Genomic DNA, 19,265 nt, shown 5'->3' on the forward strand with positions numbered 1-19,265 from the left:
TACAAGATGATTTCCAACAAGATTGGTTAAATGGAGGTCTACAACAGGATATATACGTAGAAGACTATATAGAACTGAGGATGACGTACTTGCCTAAGAAACATAGAGGTCATCAGCTTGACCTAATGAGACAAATTGAAAAGCATGACTACTTGAATGAACAAGAAAAGAATGATGGAAATTCATAACAAATGTCTTTAAAAGGTTTGAAGGTTGTTACATCGAAGGAAGAAGGTGTAAAGTGTTTAACAACTGCCAATTATAGTCTTAGACAATGTTAGTTAACCCGATTCATCAAGCACAACAAGAAGCAGAAAATCACACTGCCAATTATAGTCTTAGAAAAGGTTAATCCGATTCATCAAGCACAACAAGAAGCAGAAAATCACATTCACTTGGGCATTTCATCACTCCATTGTCTACGTATTAACAACTGAATCAATTGGAAGAGAACTTAACTCCCCACCCTGCTGCTCCACACACATCAATACATCAGAGATCCAATGTCTTGTAAAAAGGAGAGGGATTAGCAAAGGAATCAATAGCAAGTCGCTACGCCCAATCCACTATCACTAAGCATTTCAAGATTCTAGAAGAGGAAATAATTTTGGACACCTTTAAAGGGAAATAAGCAGTTGACTCTTCATGTATTTCTTCTATCACAAGTGAACTAAGTACATGGATTCATGAGGATTATGAGTTTGACTTTACACCATCTCAAGGATCATGGATTGGGGATGATATAGCAGAGATTGAATTGAGGAATCATAATTCAGATTATATGAAGTTGCTCAATAATAAGGATGTCAACCAAAATTCTCTCTCACCTCTCGAAGAAGACTTAGCTTCCATGGCTGTGAAGGAAATGAGTAATGCTTCTAGTGCAAGTGAATCAGAATTTACTTCTAGTATCCAGTCTCATCACCTTGAGGAAGACAAACAAAGAAAAGTGACATTGAAGGTATTGAGAGTTGAGATACCAGTGATAGTGAACAAAGATTCTGATCCACACTCTAGGACATTCTATGGGAATTTTCTTCTTGACTTATTGAGGAAATATATTAAGGTCCTATGGTTGAATGAATCTCTCATGCAAACCAGGACTGAAATTAGTAGCAATATCTCCAGTAGGGACGTGAATATCAAATACTCATTAGGATTCAGTGGGGAGCAAATACAATGTGAATGTGAGAATCAGTTTGTGGTAATTAGAGTAGCGCAGCATCAACGTAATGGTATTCTCATAAGGATGATTTGGAATCCAGGAGTTTTCATGATAAGTAAATTACACAAATTGTTTTATTAAATGATAAATCTTGATAAGTTCAATGGCACCCACATGAAGCGAGGAATAAGAGTTGGATCATTCTACACACTTGGGATCCAGGAATCAGTAATTTTAGATATGCTTGTGGGCAAGCATCTCCAAGAAAGGGAGACTGTGATGCCCCCCTCTTTAACCTAGAGAGTTAACAAACAATAAATACTTTTGTGGTCAAGGGAGTGGCAAACCTTGAGCACCTATAGCTAGATACAAGATAGTAGAAGTAAATGTACATAGACAGCTAGAGTAATAAAGCATCCAGAAAATCATGAAGTCTTATGAATAAGACAATTTTTCCTTAGCGACAGTTGAGATATAAGGTGTATCATGAATTCTGTAATCACTTTGGTGGAGATCAATCGTGTACATTCGATTGAGAATGTATGTCAAGTGACTGTTCACTATGAAGACAATCATCATGGCATCTCAATTCTATTTGAAGATATATTGATAGAAGTTTGGAGCCAATCGACCATAAAACATCAACATAATAACAATCAATACTAGCATCTGATCTGTCATGGTTCAGGAGCATGTTAAGTATCGACCAGAATTAGAGAAGACCAATAATCACATATCTCTGAAGATGTCAAGCATTATATGGTACAGATCGGAAATCGATTAAGGAATATACAGTGGAGGGAAGCAAAGATCTCGATGAAATCTAGGAGGCATTGATTGATGATAATGAACATCGATTATATCAATTGTGAGCAGCGTCGATAATGGATAGAGATTCTTTTATCAAGGGTGTTGTAATATGCAAATCGAATATGATTACAAGTAGATTGACTAAGGCATCCTAACAAGCATTGATTAATAATGAAGTTCAATATTAATTGGAGGACAGCAATTTGTAGAAGACAACTAATCTAGTGGTTAGTCAGCGATTGTGTTAATATCATCTTGAGCATTATTGAGTGTATTATGAAAAGGCACGAATTACATCAACCTAAGCAGCAATTACAAGATCTATTGCTGTACCTTAAGAATGACAGCATTTATGAAGATAAATCCATATTCCTTGATCAGTAAAAACATTAGTTATGAAGAAGTTCGATTGGGAAGAGAGGTGTCTCATCGAACTCCAAATGCCATCCTTTCGGTTTGAGAGGTATAAGAGCAAGTTCAAACACATTCAATCAATCAACATTGGAAACTTATCTCTTCTTTTTATCCAAATTTGGATCTGCTCTTTGAGCAATTGTCTTATTGGCTTTTAACCAGTTGCATAAGTTCAAACTCAAGATCAGAGACAGCACCATTGTTGCAAGTAAGAATCAATCATATCAGAAATAGCATCACACTTGTTGCAGGAACATAATTCCACATCTGAAACAGCAACAGATCGCTGTAAGCGATATTGTCATACCTCTATATCGCATCTGTTGAAGGTTAATGTCAGAAACAGAAATTCAATCACTATAAGCGATTATAGACAATCTTATAGCATATCCTCCATTTCCAAATCAGAGAAGGCTACGTCATATTGTGTAACAAGATCATCTTTGCATAATTCCTAAAGCCATATTAGATACAGCATCAATTTAATATCCAGTCTTTATATTAAAAAATACCAGTGTTCCACGGGGACGCGTCCCCCCCCTTTTTGGGCGCGTCCCCCCCCCTTTTTGGGCGCGTCCCCCCGTCAGAAACGTCTCGGGGACGGGGGACGGGGACGCGCCGTCCCGCCACCGCCACCCAAACGCCGCCGGGACGCGGAGACGTCCCCGCGTCCCCGCGTCTCCCAGGGAGACGTGGAGACGTGGAGACGTCTCCTTGGGAGACGTTTGGGCGTCTCCCCGTCCTTCAAGAGACGTGCAGACGTCTCTGCAAGGATGGGGAGACGCCCAGACGTCTCCTGTCGCCCCCACTTATATGCAATGTTTAAAATTAAAATTTTTAAAAAAAGTGAGTTTTTAAGTTTTTTGAGGGTTAAGGGGTAACTCTAATTGGACGTGGGGGCGATGCCCCTTGACCCCAACTTGGGGGCGCTGCCCCCAAACCCCCGTTGAAAAATATAGGGGGAAACTGCGCCGATAGAAGTAGGGAAAATCTAACCTCCGAGTTTGATTAGGCTCCATATAACAACACAACTTAGAAATCTTGGTATTTAGATTTAGTATTTCAAATTTCCTATAGTCTCATTTCAAATGTAATTCTTACACTGTAATACTGTCATACATCTTTTCAAAACTAGTTTTTCAAGTACTATATGTATATGTACAAGTATATGAGCACCACCACCCCGCCACCCCCCCGCCGCTGTCCCCCCGCCGTCCCCAAATTTAGGCCCTTGGTCCCCCCGTCCCGGAAACGCGTCCCCCCTGTCCCCCCGTCCCCCCGTCCCCAACGCCCGTGGAACACTGAAAAATACAAATTATACATATCAAGATAATCTTAATATTGTCTATATATATACATTGCGACTTAATCACTTTGCGTATTGCCAATTTACATATTAGAGATAGCAGTGATATAGTTATCAATCATATACGTAAGCATTCATAAGTGGTATCATAGATCATCATTCTTAGTGATAGAGAGAGATTTTGAAGAAAGAAGTTCCTTGCAATTGATCTTTGCAAGTTAATTGTCCCTATAACCTAAGTTATAAAATAAGGGGACATTACAACAATTATGAACTTACAGACTTAAGCTGAAGAAGCCAAACACATTAAAGATGTTTTGAAAGATTAGCTAAAAGCAAAAATTTCGGAAAGTGAGAAGCTTGAATGGGAAATTGTTCCCCTAAGGAAGGAGCTAGAAAAGGCTGAAGAGCAGCCGAACAGAAACATAAAATTCAATAAGAGTTCTGAAATGTTAGAAGATCTTATTAACTTACAAAGATCACCATTTATTAAAAGCTCACAAAAGAAGTTGGATACTAAGAATTATGCCACGAACCTTAAAAGTTTAAACAAAGAAGTAAGCAAGGAAGTGACAAAGGAAGATAATAAAAGGGAAGGAAGTCAGAAGGAAGATAAAGCCTCATGGTTTCAAAGAACCAACAAGGACAACCTCAAATGGTCCTTCCCTAAAAGAAAGCCACACACCACCAAGTTCAACTGTTCCTTTCATGGTTATTGTTTTTCATGCAATCAATATGGTCATAGAGCATTAGGATGTAGAGTGCATAGAAGAAATTATTTCTGATTTTCATAACTTCAACTCATTTTCTCCTCTAATGGATTATAATGTCAATGCTACAAATGTATCAACTTTGGAGTCATAGCTAAGTTCTGCAGAAGTACCTTTGTTAAGCCGCCAAGACAAAATAAGAAAGTTGATGTTCGTGACAAGGAGGAAGCAAACAAAGTTTGGAAAAAGAAGGGGCAATAGATAAAGGAGTGATCTATACTTGTATAGGTTGCTTTACATGCCCAAGATGAGAGAAACCAATGGTATGTTTATAGTGGATGCTCAACCCACATGATTGGTCACAAGTGAAATTTTCACTCTTTGAAGAGGGTGAATGAAGGAATAGTAAGATTTGGGGATAATGCTATGGAAAACATAAAAGACAAAGGTACACTTAGTTTGGACAATTGAAGAACCAAAACAAAAGATGTCTTATATATAGAAGAATTAAAGCATAATCTAATAAGTGAGTCAAATGTGTGACTAAGGGAACACCTTCATATTTCATTCCAGAGGATGTAAAATTATGATAGATGCAAAACTATTAGCTAATGCCTACAAAATGGATTGAAATGTCTACATTCTTAATGAGGTCAAAGTGAAAATTATACACCTAGATGAGAGTTGGTTGTGGCACAAGAGGATGTGTAACCTGAACTTTGATAACATTGTGAAGATCAGCAAAAAGCAAGCCGTAAGGGACATGCCAAAAATAGCGAAACCATCAAATACGATTTGCAAACAATGTCAATATGGAAAAAAAACAAGGACAAGCTTTAAATCAAAGAAGTATTTATATATCAAAGCTTGTGGAACTTATTCATATTGGTTTGTGTGGGCCAACAAATCAAAGAAGTATTATATATCAAAGCTTGTGGAACTTATTCACATTGGTTTGTGTGGGCCAACAAGGGAGAAAAGCTTGCAAGGTGAGAATTTTTTCATGTTATTGTTTGATGATTATTCTAGGATGACATGTGTAGCGGTTCTTAAAGAAAAATCTGAAGCAATAGAGAAGTTTAAGGCATTCAAAGCCCTAGTAGAGAATGAAACAAGATTGAAGATCAAGTGCCTTAGATCTGACAAAGGAGGAAAATTTACTTTAAATTGCAAGAAATCCATAGAAAAATGGAGTACTTGCAAGAAAAATAGAACAATTTAAGGTATGGCAAGAGCTATGGTCAATGAATCAAAGATAGCTGATACTTTTTAGAAAGAAACAGTTCATATTTCATACAGCTTTAAACATTTCAAATCAGCACAAATCAGGGTAAATAACAACAATACTCCTTATGAGCTTTGGAATGGAAGGCCTGCGTCAACAAAGTATTTCAAGGTTTTTAGAAGCAAATGCTATATAAGAAGATACAAGGAAAATTTGGGAAAATCCAATTCGAGAAGCGATGGAGGTATCTTCCTTGGATGTTCCACAAGGAGCAAAATTTTCAAGTGCTATAACAAGAGATTGCACAAAGTTATTGAATGTGCAAATGAGGGTTGACAAAGAAAGTCCTCAAAAGGAGATAGTACAAGAAATTGATTACCAAAAGTAAGAAAGTTGTAAAGAAGAAGAGACAGAAGAAGAAATTGAAACACACAAAGTTATCGAAAGTGCAAATGTGAGGGTTGACGAAGAAAGTCCTCAAAAGGAGATAGTACAAGAAATTGATTACCAAAAGTAAGAAGTTGTAAAGAAGAAGAGACAAAAGAAGAAATTGAAACTGAAGGGGTTGCACAAGGAAATCCAAGTACTTCATTCAAGCCACCACCCAAGACACCATCAAGGTTCGTTCAAAAGAACCATCGTTAAGATTTGATTATTGGAGACAAAGGTACAAAACTTCAAACACAGAAGACTTGCCAAAACAATAGAACATGGAAACCTGTGTTTGCTTTCCAAAGTTGAGCCAAAGAATTTTTCAAAAGCAAGTGAAGACAAACACTAGATCAAGGCTATTGAGGAAGAATTGGATCAAATAGAGAAGAATGAAACTTGGGAGCTTGTCCCAAGACCTAAGGACAAGAATCTCATTGCAAACGAGTGGGTTTTCCAAAACAAGTTGAATGAATATGGGGAAGTCACAAGGAATAAAGTTAGACTTGTGTGCAAAGGTTATGCACAAGTTGAAGGAATACATTTTGAAGAAACATTTGCTCCTATTGCAAGATTAGAGGCTATCAAAATGTTCTTAGCCCTTGCAAGTTTCAAGAATTTTAAAGTTCATCAAATGGACATCAAATCAACTTTTCTTAATGGAAATCTTGAAGAGGAAGTGTATATTGAACAACCTGAAGGATTCATCTTATCAAAGATTGAAGATTATGTGTGTAGACGGAAAAAGGCCTTTTAAGGACCAAAACAAGCCTCAAGGGCTTGTTATTCAAGGTTAGACAAGTACCTCCAAGAGTAAGGCTTCAAAGAAGAATGACGGATAGCAACCTATATATCAATAATGAAGAAGAGAAGTTGTTAATTGTTGCAGTATGTGTCGATGGCATCATTTTTGGGGGTGATAGTGATAAGATGTTCCAACATGCAGAAGGAATTTGAAATGCCTATGTTAGGTGAGCTATCTTTCTTTCTTGGTTTGCAAATTTCCCAATCAGATAAGGCAATTTTTATATCACAAACCAAATATGTTAAGGAAATGTTGAAGTTTAGAATGGAGGATTGTAATTTAGTAAGTACACCTATGGTTACTGGTTGCGAACTGAGCAAAGATGATTCTCGTGCAACAAATCAGACTATGTATAGATCTTTGATTGGAAGCTTGCTATATCTAACAACTACAAGCAATTGGTTTGGTAGCATAGTTTCCGGCAGCTCTGAAAGGAAGCCACATTAATGCAGTCAAAGAATACTGAAATATCTAAATGGGACTACGGATTTCAGATTGTGGTATCCAAGACGTGAAAATTTCGCTCTTACAACATACAAATGCGGATTGGGCTGACAATATTGATGATAGGAAGTGCACTAGTGGAGGTGTATTCTTTCTTGGCAATCGTCTTGTATCTTGGCTAAGCAAGAAACAAGCATTAGTTTCGCTATCTACAACAAAAACAGAATATACTGTGACAGGAGGATGTACCATTTCTTGAGGGAGCAAAGTATTTGGGCAACAAGTAAAGTTGGAGTATGTTGCTACTAAGGAGCAGATTCTAGACATCTTCACAAAGCCTCTCCCAAAAGAGACTTTGAGCACCTAAGGGTGAAATTGGGAGTGATGTCACTCTCATCCATTCACTAAGTTCTTCCAAGTAAGTATGTGTTCAAGGGGAGCTATTCATTGCTTTATTTAGTTAGAGACCCATATACCCTTTGCCATGGATGTCAAAGGGGAGAGCTTGAGTAAGGGAGGGCATTACAGTTGGGTAGAGCATTTTAGTCAGCCAGTTGCATTTGAAATATCATTTTTATAGGGTTGCCATCAATGAGAAAGGGGGAGATTGTCGTTGATGTTAAAGGATAGATGTTTATTAAAAGTAGAAATATAAGGAGTAGAGATGTTATATGTATAAGGAGCAGATTTAAACAAATAGGAGAAAATATTAAATATAATGCAAAGCCAATTAGTGGCCGACCCCATCTCCATTGTGGCTTTTTTAAATTAAAATATAATGTTTACAAGAGGGCTGACCCCCTAGAGATAGGCACCCTATCTTGAGGAAGTAATTAAAAAATATAATAAACATTTTTTCATGTTGCTGGCCAACCTTTTTAAGGAGATAAACTAAAAAATATATATTAATGCTGACTGATCTGTTTTAAAGGAGGTGACTGTTGGATGAAGGGGCATATTGGAGATGTGTAAATAGAGGATTGTTGAGGATCATTTCACCACCAATTCATTTAATATCCTTCATATTTATAGAGCAAATCTACAACAAAGGAGAGCAGATTGTGAGAGCGAAATTTATGAGATTAATTTGTCTCATGCTTTTGGAGCATTTATGGTGAATTTATGCAAGATTCATAAAGGCTTGCTGTGAAGACATTTCAGATTTGTGAGCATACTTTTGAAAATCATATTGCAGATCTGAGTGAAGATTAAAGAGCAGAAATTCAAGGCAGAATTATGTGGAGGAGTGGGTTGAATTTTTGGAGGCCTTGAAGGGATCTAGGGCAGATCCAACAACCTATAATTACTTTACTTTCAAAGGTTGGTGCATTCTACTTTGCAAGTTCAGGAGTTTGGAGCCTCTTACTCAAAGAGATTGGAGTCTCCTGCTGAGTTGGTTCTCAGTGAAGGGAATTGATGTCAATTGTGGGTTGATATTATGAAGTTGTAAGAAGCTTTCTATAAAAAGCAACATTTTGCCATGGTTTTCTCCTACAGTTAGTCAACTAAAATCCTTCAGTTAATCATGTAAATAGATACCAACCCGTCCATACAACCATATAGAACCAACTATGTCTCTGAAAACAGAAATCAACATGCATAATACTCATGTTGTAATATCCAACATAGGTAATCATGAAACCATTTGGCAAGAATCATAGTAATATCAAAGTAATCTGGAGTCAAAAAGTGTCACAGAGGGAGGGACCTCACATGAGGATCCTCCATTATTTATTGTAGACAAGATTCTTGATTTTGAGAGGCAAGCAATGGAGGATGTGGCTGCAATGGAAGGAGCTATTGGATTGTCATTGGATGACATTGATGAGTTAGAGAAGTCATTGCCGTCTAGAAGAAAGATGGAGGTTGTCATATTTATGCTGAGTGAGGAACTGAAAGAGAGTGCAAGGGTTAGAACCTCTCTCCAAGGTTTCACTAGAATAGGGAAGAGGAAGATGTAAAATGTTGTAATAAGCAATTATGATGATGGTTTTCAAAGGCAATCATCATAAGTTCATAATAGTTGTGAACAAGCTATTGTATCAGGATTCTGCATGATGATGTGATTTTGCATTCAATTTGTATCCAAGTTAATCAAATTTAGTAGAAAGCACACTTGTACTCATTTATTGATTCACTAGATACATTTTGTCATTGAATTTTGCAAAAAAAATGTGTTTTTAAAGAAATATAAGCAATTTTTTGAGTTGCTGAGTTTTTTACGAAGTTTCTCTTGAGCTTTTACTGAGTTAGAGTTTGCCAAATATGTGATAAACTATTCTATGATTATTTGTGAGAACTTCCATCTCTTTGAGCTATGTTACTAGATTCGGCCTCGACCCCTGTACTTGATTTGATCGGGTTAAAGGATGGGTTCCTTGGGGTCTACCATGAGATGGTTTGAACGGTTTGGGTACATTATAGTAGTACCCAAGTTGCTTGCAAGTGCCTTGGGCAAACTTGCCTAGAAATCAAATGAGCATATAAAGTAATAGAAAATTGTTGTAGGGCACGTAAGTAGTATGAACAAACTGATACATGTTATCTTTAGTTGTCTGGTTCTATTTCCATGCCCGCTACACTTGCATAATACTGCAATACATATAATCTTATATTTGTTTGGTCAGTTTGTAATATGCTATACTTGTGCGACTTTTGTTTCTTAATGTCCAATACAATCATTGTCTTCATCTTTGCACAAATGATCTTTGTATCATATGATATGATTTTACTAAGAAGGCAGTGATATTGCTAGCAGTATAGTAGCATTGGAGAGCATACGAGAGTTGGATGGTACTCTCCATGCTGTTAGAGGGTAGTCTGTTGCTTCAAATGAGCCATTGCTATCCTCTACGGGCTTTGACAACATGGGCTCTCTTATGCCCCTACAGTTTCTCCACTTGCATCCTTATATAAAGGATAAGGTTACGTAAGTCTTTCAAATATTTTTGTTGTTTTTAAAAGTAAATAAAATGAGCTTGTAATAATTTCCCCCTAGTTTATTGTATCTTAAGATGATGTTTTAGAAGTGGAACTATATTTTTAGTATTTTCTGTTTTCTTTCTTTTTGATAAGTGAACATGGCAAAGGGTGCCACTTCCAATACATTGACTGTTCCCAAAGCACCAAAATTATCATTTTTATATGGTCTTCAAGCATTATAGAGCCAAAAGATTAGCTATACTGACTATCTTGATACCCTACTATGCTATCACTGTCTTTCATACAAAAATTAGTATCTATTAACCCAAGAAGCCCCCTTAATGGGGGATTTTTAGTATTTATTGTTGATAGTAATAAATGCAACATTAATATTTAATGAATATTAAATTAAACTTTTTTTTTTTCTTTTTTTTTTTATTGGTAAGTCTGGGGATTAAATGGCTTCAGTCAATGAGACCACAAATGGGGGATCTCACCCTTGTACTTTGAAACACATCCACCAAGGATCCCCTTGAAACCCACTTAGGTGACATAATGCCCCTTATAGGATCGAAACTTGGTACCTATTGCCAAATAACCACTAGACATACTTATGCACCGTGTGCAAATTAAATTTATTGTTAGTATATATATATATCCAATCCTAGCCATATTGAATATGGGAATTTTTTATGTGAAACTGCTGAACCTTGAACCGACAACATAGACTTTTAGCCTTCAATCATAGATGACAAAGCGGCCATTGTGTTCAATTCTCAAGTAGAGGTGGACAAGGACGCTATTCTATAGCTGCGGGAGTGTGACAAAGAGGGGGTTCAAGAGACATGAAGTGTTGGTATGAAGGGACGAAACTTGAGCCAAGCAAGGTGTCATCCTAATGACAAGGAGAGGGAAATGGTTCCTCATCCATTGAGTTCCTAGCTTTTGGGGACTGAAAGCCTCCTATTTGGATAGGTATAATCTGAAATTGGATCTATAAACTTAGTAAGTTGCGAACTTGACCACTGTGACTCATTCTCAAAAGCTTCATAGCACTAAGACAAGAGAAGGCTCAATTCCCTTAAAGAAAAATTAGATAGAGTAAAAGAGATCCTAGAAAGGTGGGAAACACAAACAAGACTTACTTTTGTGATCCGAACACCTACAGGGCTTCACTGATGGTAGAATAAGAGCATCAGTAATGGTTTTGACTGAGGTCAAATTCTTCATGCGAGTTCAACTGCAGCTGCACTTGTCACAAATGATGGTGGGTGCAGAGGACAAAGTCAGCCACAGTCAAATCTTTTACAAAAACGACAAAGACACAAAGCTCAAACGTAGGAGCTGGAGAATTTGGGATTTTTTCTTCTGGACTTCCCTTTGGGTGACTCTTGGGCATGGGTGGGATTTTTTCTTCTGGACCATCCTAACAGAAAATGGGACTTTGATTAAACATTTTTCAGCACATGGTGTAGGCAGGCATGGGTGGGGAAGAGCATCAATCTCTAGGATCTTACCAATCCACCTCAGTCTATTTTGTTAGAATTTATTTTCTTGATTTCCATTTTAGGAGAAGATCAGCATTGAATTTGGCAAGGAAATCTGCTGTCTTATTGCATCGACCAACTATTAATCAATTCACCAAGGAGAGGATTTTATTAAGGATACTTCAAAGCTGCCAAACAAGATATGTGTCTGGATTGCATCATGTTAGTTATAATCTGGAAGTTGTCTTCTAGAAAAATGGGTCCGTCTTTTTGTGAGGCACAGCAGAGTCCCAAAACTAACACGTCAGCCTTGGCTTCATTGTTTGAGGCTCTAGGAAGGGCAATATAATAGGCAAAAAGAGGAAGGTTCCTTTGTTATCTCAGAAGATGCCACCTGTAACAGCCACATCCAGGTTAGCTTAGTTGCCCTCTCAAAGGGTCAGTTTACCTTGCATCCTTTCTGCAGGCCTGTGTTACTTGGATCCTGTTAGCGTGGGGAAGTAGCAATTATATAGTTTTTCAAAATTTATCCTATTATAATATATAAGCAAGACTCATATCCTGTTTTGGATAGCAAATTGTCCATGAGATTGAAACTGGGTGTTGTTGTAAGCGCCCTTTCTTACATTCAACATAGGCTTCAGTTCTATTGATTTTGTATATTGTATTTAAATTTTGTATACATGGAGTTCTTTTAATAAATAAGATTTTTGTCATTGCAGGGAAACAGTTGTTAGTGCCCCTGACAGCATCACTGTATGTTCCGGGAACTTTAGATAATGCTGACAAAGTCCTGATTGATGTGGGCACTGGATATTATGTAGAGGTAATTAAAGTAGCCCCATTTTAACAATATTCTCTGCTCGAGATATGATCTTGACATTAGTTTGTTATAAATAAAATTTTGCACATTCATTATGCTTGTTTGTATTGGGTTTGAGCACAATCATACAAAAATGATATATGGTAATAGGGGAATTGCGTAAGTTATGCCCTGTTTGCAAAGTAAAGCAATTATATTCATCAGAGGAAGTTTTTGTAGAGATCTATAGTAAGGAAACTTTAAAGTGTGATCTTACCTATATCTTATTTGTTATTCTAGATTGTGATCATTTCATTTCTACAATCTCTGATGCATAATGGCAATTGGAAGAATGACATCCATAAAGTGTGGATGGAAGGTGAATGAAGTTCTTGTTTTCGTAGTGTTTTGTATGGAAAAGAAAATTGCACAAATGATTTACTATTGTAGTAATTCCAGAAAGAAAATGTCACTAGTTTATCATCATAAGCCACGCTTATCCTTTGTAAATGACACGTTGAGCAATGAATGAATCAACAATTCCATGAATCTTTCAAGGCTGCAAAGACAATGGATTCGACTTAGGTCACACAAACAATTTCCCAAGTAGATGGTACCTAAACAAAAAGTCAATTAAAATAGATACTATTATTCTGAACTGATGCCTTCAAATAATCTTTTGGGCCTATACAGCAGTAGAGTCAATGACTAATTATTTGTATGCTTGTGCTTTCTAGGCAACTGGGGATATTAGGTGAGTGCTATAACTAATGAATGGACTAACCAGTATGGCAGTGGACACACTAATAAGCCTATAAATCTTGTGAGCCTGCTTCAACCATAATGGCACCAATTTGTAACAATATCATTGTTTCAACTGGTACTTTATCATGATGACTGTGTGACGTTTGTTATATTTTTTTTTCTACATTGATCAATAATAACTGAGAGCAAAACACCCTTAGTTGAAAATATGAAAAATGGGTCAACTTGAAAGGAATCTTGTTTGTGAAGAAAAACTTGCTATGGTAAAGTCAGGATAGTCTTATTAATCCATTCTCAGCAGACCAGCATGTTAATGTCAATCTCTAATGACTATATGTATGAGGCACATGGCAAGTCATCATTGGAGAAGCTGCCTAGATGATCCATCTTTTTGCATGCCTATGTCTTCATTTTTATTGGTAAGGTGTTTTAATTATATGTTGTAGAGAGCTTTTACCCTAAATCAGTTCTCCTCTCAACCTCCTTGTCTTTGTTTTTAACAAATTGAAAGACTCCTTACTTCACTATTCAATACTTGGTAAAGAGCTATGGAGTTAAGTATTTTTTTTCTCTTTTTTGTCATCTTTAGTATTGAAGTACAAGGTTTGGACTTTTGGTCCACCTTTTTAGTTCTTAGGTGAATCTCATGTCACTGTCACACGCATTAGCCTTGATTTCACACACTGACGTTTGAGTTTTTATATTGGTTCCATGAAGTATGGTTGTATGCAGATCTACATTGTGTACATGCATTTTCAGAAGTTGGTGGGAAGAAGGTTCTTTGTCTTGATATGGGTAGTTGCGTACTTGAATAATGACTAATATCATATATGAAATGACTATTAGCATGGCTAGAATCGTGTAACAACTGCATGACTTATTTTGAAGTTATAATCAATGCATTCATCACATCTCAAAAAGGATCTATTAATGTTACTTTGAAATTCAACTTGGTACCCTTGTTTCATGTGGGTGGTGGGCTTTCATATTTGAGCTCTGCACTGTTGTATGAATAATTTGTAATCTTGTGCCTTCCATTGAAAAGTAGAGTCTAATTGGCAGAATTTATTGGTAACATCTCTAGTCAGTTTATGTCCTTGATTGTGTTTTGCATCTGACATGCAGAATAATACTTTTCATACAAAATAGATAGGTTATGGAAGGCCTCAATTCGTTTAAGAGTTCCTCTCTTTTTTTGACAAATTTTGATTACATATTTTTGGTTGCATCTCTCTCATTGGATGATTCTGATTTTCTGTATCAGAAAAGCATGTCTGAAGGAAAAGAATACTGTGAGCGAAAAATAAACTTCCTCAAGGCAAATCATGATAAACTTGTTGAGGTACAGCACCCCAATGTTCACACATTTTGCATTCTAGTGTTTTGGATGTACCAAGTCTCGTCAAAGGTGCTTAGGCATTATGCGTGTTTTGGTGATCATGCAGTATCAACTTATTACATATTTTCTGTAACAAGCAAATAAATTTTTTTACCTTCTGGGCTTTGGAAGTCCATAAATGATTAATGGTATCCATATTTATGAAAGCAATTCCATCTGATTTCTGGCAGCCTTTTTCAACAGTAAAATAACTGATATCACAGTAAAAATGAGTACTGCCAAACAATATTTGATGGGTAGCAATAGAGGATGAGTATTTGATTTTTGATGTTCAGGTTGCTACGGAAAAGAAAAATGCAGCAGATCAAGTAAATCTAGTTTTACAGGCAAAACTGAGACAAGTAATGTCAGCAAAATAGTGAGCAAGTGGACTCCTAGCCAGATAACAGGTGAAGCTAAAGTTAGCTTTCATTGAATGAAAGACTTGGAAGAATGACTATAATTTTGGTAGAATGCACTCCAATAATATGTATAGTTTAAACAGAAATACAGGTTTTCTGGTTTGTTGGATGTCTATGACTCTATTGTGTGTAACTTGAGAATATGATTAGAGAAGAAGGAAGAATTCAAATTTGAGTCAATTTCCTTATGAACTTTGAGGCTAAAAATGCCAGCCATGCAGATAGCTACAGGCTACAATTTCTTGCAGCCATTCATTGGTTGTGCTTGAAAAACAAATGCTAAGTTGCAAATGTTTGCATTGTTGAGACTCTTGAAGACCAAGTTTTGAGGCATTTAGTCACGATTGTTTTCTGAGGGATGGAAGATTCTAATTTTATTTGTGAATCTTTAGAAAACATATGGGTTGAGCATAAAAAACAGATTTCTATAATCTTTAGAAAACTGGCTTGAAGGTTCAACATCAGGCATCATATGCATTCAAAATTAGAAATTACATTGTAGTCCGGTTGTAAGCATAATGTTTGTCTGGAATTGGTTGCTTGTAGTAAATTTATACAATTCTGTTTTTGTAGGAATAGTTGGATATGTATTACTATATTGACTCTGATAAAAGATTGCATACTGTATTCAAAAACTGCTTGAAAGGAAAACTATTGAAATGTTAAAGCTATTGGGCATGTTCGAGGACATTGTAAACTCTGCAAATACCTGTTTTGAAAGTTCATAGTGAATGTTATTTTTACAGTGTTCATAGTTGGTACGGATGTATTTTCTCTTCACATGCATTTGGAATTTGCTGCCATATTGTTGTGTTAAGCAAATTTAAACATTTCAATGACTTTTCTTAATAGCATATGAGATATTTGGCATGCCTTTTCATCATGTGAAGTTGTCATTTTCATTTTGTGAAGTCTATTTTTTGTGGGTGACCTGTAGTATATTAAATAGTTCTTTATAACACTTTATGCCCCAAGTTTTCTGGTTGGGAGACTTTGGAGACGACAGCCATAAGAACCCTGCATGTCCGGACGTTTCCGGGTACGTCTGTCTCCGAGACACGTCTCAGGGGTAGGAGATGCATCTCCTGGTAACCATGCTTAAAAAGTCTCAATCGTCTGCCACACATCAGAAATGCTTCCCTCCTATTGCATATTCTTAAATATAAGAATTTTGTACCTCATGTAATGTTACTGTGTGCTACACAAGAAAACTCATTTAGGACACTTTGCTATATTATTTATTTAAAATAGGCGAAGTAATTGTTTGTTTGAATGATGGTGCTAGAGTGGCTTGCAAACCTCATCTGACATTTCCATTCAACATGCATCTGATCAGTTTCTGTTAGAGGGGTTCATAACAAGCAATCTCTCGAGTCCTGAAACATCTATACATTCTTGTGGGATTAATTAAGTGGGACCAATTGCTCTTCGCACTTTTACCATAACCCTGTCCATCTTCTGCATACGCCTCTTCCTGCCTGGGCTTGACATTCGATCTTTAGCATGATTGAAGAAGCAGTTTAAAAATTAGCTGTGAGAACAGAGCTAGATAATATCTTAAATTTGTTTCCCTCATTACCTTAATTTTTTTTTTGTTTGTCAAATACAAGGTCAAACTTAACTCCTCCCTTCAGCCATTTTGCTACTTTTAGTCTGCTGCTACGTTGCCAGAAACAAGAAACGTTCAATTAATAAATTATAGCATTTTATTAATTATACGATAGTAAATGTTAGCTTCTGGATTAGATGCATGTTTACTCATCATGGTGTAATCCAGTTGTTTCCAGCTGAGAAAGGACAGAAGAAGTCAAAACCGGCTATTTCCTCTTGCTGTATGTTAAAATGTGAAACAACACTCTCCCATAACGGTACTGGCAACATAGGTCTGCTATGGTTTTGTAATATTCCTCTTAAATTTTTTTTTGTTTCTAGCAATAAGAGTTACAAGCAAACACCATAACCCGTTAAGGTTAGAGAAATAATCCAAACTGCTGAAAGGGAACCCTTCCACCTTTTGTTCACTGAGAGCCCAATTTGGGAGGGTGAGAGCATACGGTGTTTCAGGGATCGTTAGCACCATAAATCAAACTGAAATTACAATGCACGGGCGGCAAGCCAGCGCCTTCTGCTTATCCAGCAGGATAGAAACTGAATTCTTGGCGGTAAACCAGCCAAGAGAAATAACAAGAAACTGAAACTCAATCACTCTACCGCGTATTTCAGCGGGAGGACATTACATTAAGCTATCACTTTATCGCATATTTCAGTGGGAGGACATTACATTAAGTTATCACTCTACCACATATTTCAGCGGGAGGACAATTGCATAAAACTTATCACTCGACCACTTATTCAATGGGAGCACTAAGTACATAAACTGAATTACAAAGAAAGAAGGCGGCTAAGCCAGCCTCTTCCACTTATGCAGTGGGAATTACAAATAAGAACAACAAGAATGATTGATCAGTACTATTGAAACAATTTTACAAAATAGAGATATGAGATAAGATAAGAAGCTTAATGCTGATCTCAAACAATCCACTATCAAAATCACACCACTTGAACGCTATTGCTGTTCTAATTCTACAAATTAGAAAACACACTATCCAGCCACTACCGGAAACACCAAAACAGAGTGTAGTTTCTGTTCGATTGTGTGTAAGATTTTTGCATCAAATTGTTTAGCTTTAAAATTCAATTCCCTCCCATGAAGGGTATAAATCAATTCTAAGAGATTCCCACAATCCATCATGTTCAGAGTGTAGTTTCTGGATTAGATTGTAATCTAATCCAGAAACTACACTCTGAACATGATGGATTGTGGGAATCTCTTAGAATTAACACTAAAACACTCATAAATTTCTCAAAACTAATCGGAATCACACCAAATAAAATGATAATGACTAATATAACATAGGCAACCAATCCAATACCTCAAACTCGCAACTTGGAAGCTTCGAATGTGCTGCACACATCCCAAGGTAAGTCTGAAAATGGCGCTGCAGCAACAAACTTTGATTTGCAACCAAAAATTGTGATGACCACCAAAAGCCACGCCAAGATAGGAGAATGATTGTCTTCTCAATATGCTTCCAAAGAGCCGATACCCAGAACGATGCAATCACTTGGTCAAGAGGAATGAGCAAAATATGGTTTCAGCAACTTCATGACCAACAACAAGGAAACACTCCAAAATCCACACAAAACTCTCCACAGTTTGCAGAACACTCACGGACAACACTAGAATTACAGGAACATAGCTAGGTACTATCTTCCAAGTACGAAACTAAGACTTAGCTAGGAAGCCACACTTCAAAGCTCAGATTTTCAATCGCCAAACCAACAACATAACAATGCAATTTCATGAGATATCCAAATGGGAGGCCAATCACCTGTATTTATAGTTTTTTTCCCTTTAAAATTCAAATGTAAATGCCTTCAAATTCACCTCCAATTTGCATTTCATTTCACTCACACATGACGTCCAAATGACATTTCGTTTCATTTCATTCCCCAAGGTGGGCACCCAAGTTGCATTTTTACCAATAATTTAAACAAGTTAGAACTTGCCTAAGTCTTCAATAATAACATAACGCATTCTTCAAATTTCAATGCCTAACTTAGGAAAATATAACATTGATATTATATATAAATGTCTTTTCTTAAGTCGCCCAATATATCATTAATCAGTAATAAAATAATTAAATATTAAACCTTAGCATAAGGAAATAATATTTAATTAAATCACTTATGACTCCAATAGTGATTATCAACAAAATCCAGGATGAAGCTGAGCAATGAAGACCAGTGAACTGCTACAGGCCTTGTCCAAACTGCTAAAAATAGAATTGCTCAATACTGCCACTTACTAAAAATAGTAAGTCATGAATTACTTCTCTGAAAATCATGATCCTCGCACCCAGTGGAAGAGCTTGGAAAGCTCAGTAAGACAACGTCATCCAAACAGCCAAACCCTAACTTACTAAAAATAGTAAGTTCTCACTTCACCAAAGAATCCAATGCATGTTATTCTACCCTGGAGCTCATGAAAAACCTAGAAGGAAACCATAGACAGAACTGAAGAATTCCATCCTGATAAGCCCTAAAAAGCTCAAGCGGAACTTCACAAAAGTTGGAAACCCTAATTCTCCTTTCCAAATAGCCTACAGGTCTCCGGAATA

At 36.7% G+C, this 19,265-nt stretch overlaps 1 protein-coding gene across 1 annotated transcript in view; it reads left to right on the forward strand.

Annotated features, from left to right (window-relative positions):
• LOC131047301 (prefoldin subunit 5) overlaps positions 1 to 15,662 on the forward strand; it is a 54,562-nt gene extending 38,900 nt beyond the window's left edge. The window contains exons 2-4 of the mRNA XM_057981168.2: positions 12,440 to 12,543; positions 14,549 to 14,626; positions 14,959 to 15,662. Of these exons, the coding sequence (XP_057837151.1) occupies positions 12,440 to 12,543; positions 14,549 to 14,626; positions 14,959 to 15,042 (266 nt within the window). The 3' untranslated portion in view covers positions 15,043 to 15,662. The remainder of the gene's footprint in view (positions 1 to 12,439; positions 12,544 to 14,548; positions 14,627 to 14,958) is intronic.
• Positions 15,663 to 19,265: the final 3,603 nt, after the last annotated feature.

Source organism: Cryptomeria japonica, chromosome 7, assembly GCF_030272615.1.
Source record: "Cryptomeria japonica chromosome 7, Sugi_1.0, whole genome shotgun sequence".
NCBI lineage: Eukaryota > Viridiplantae > Streptophyta > Pinopsida > Cupressales > Cupressaceae > Cryptomeria > Cryptomeria japonica.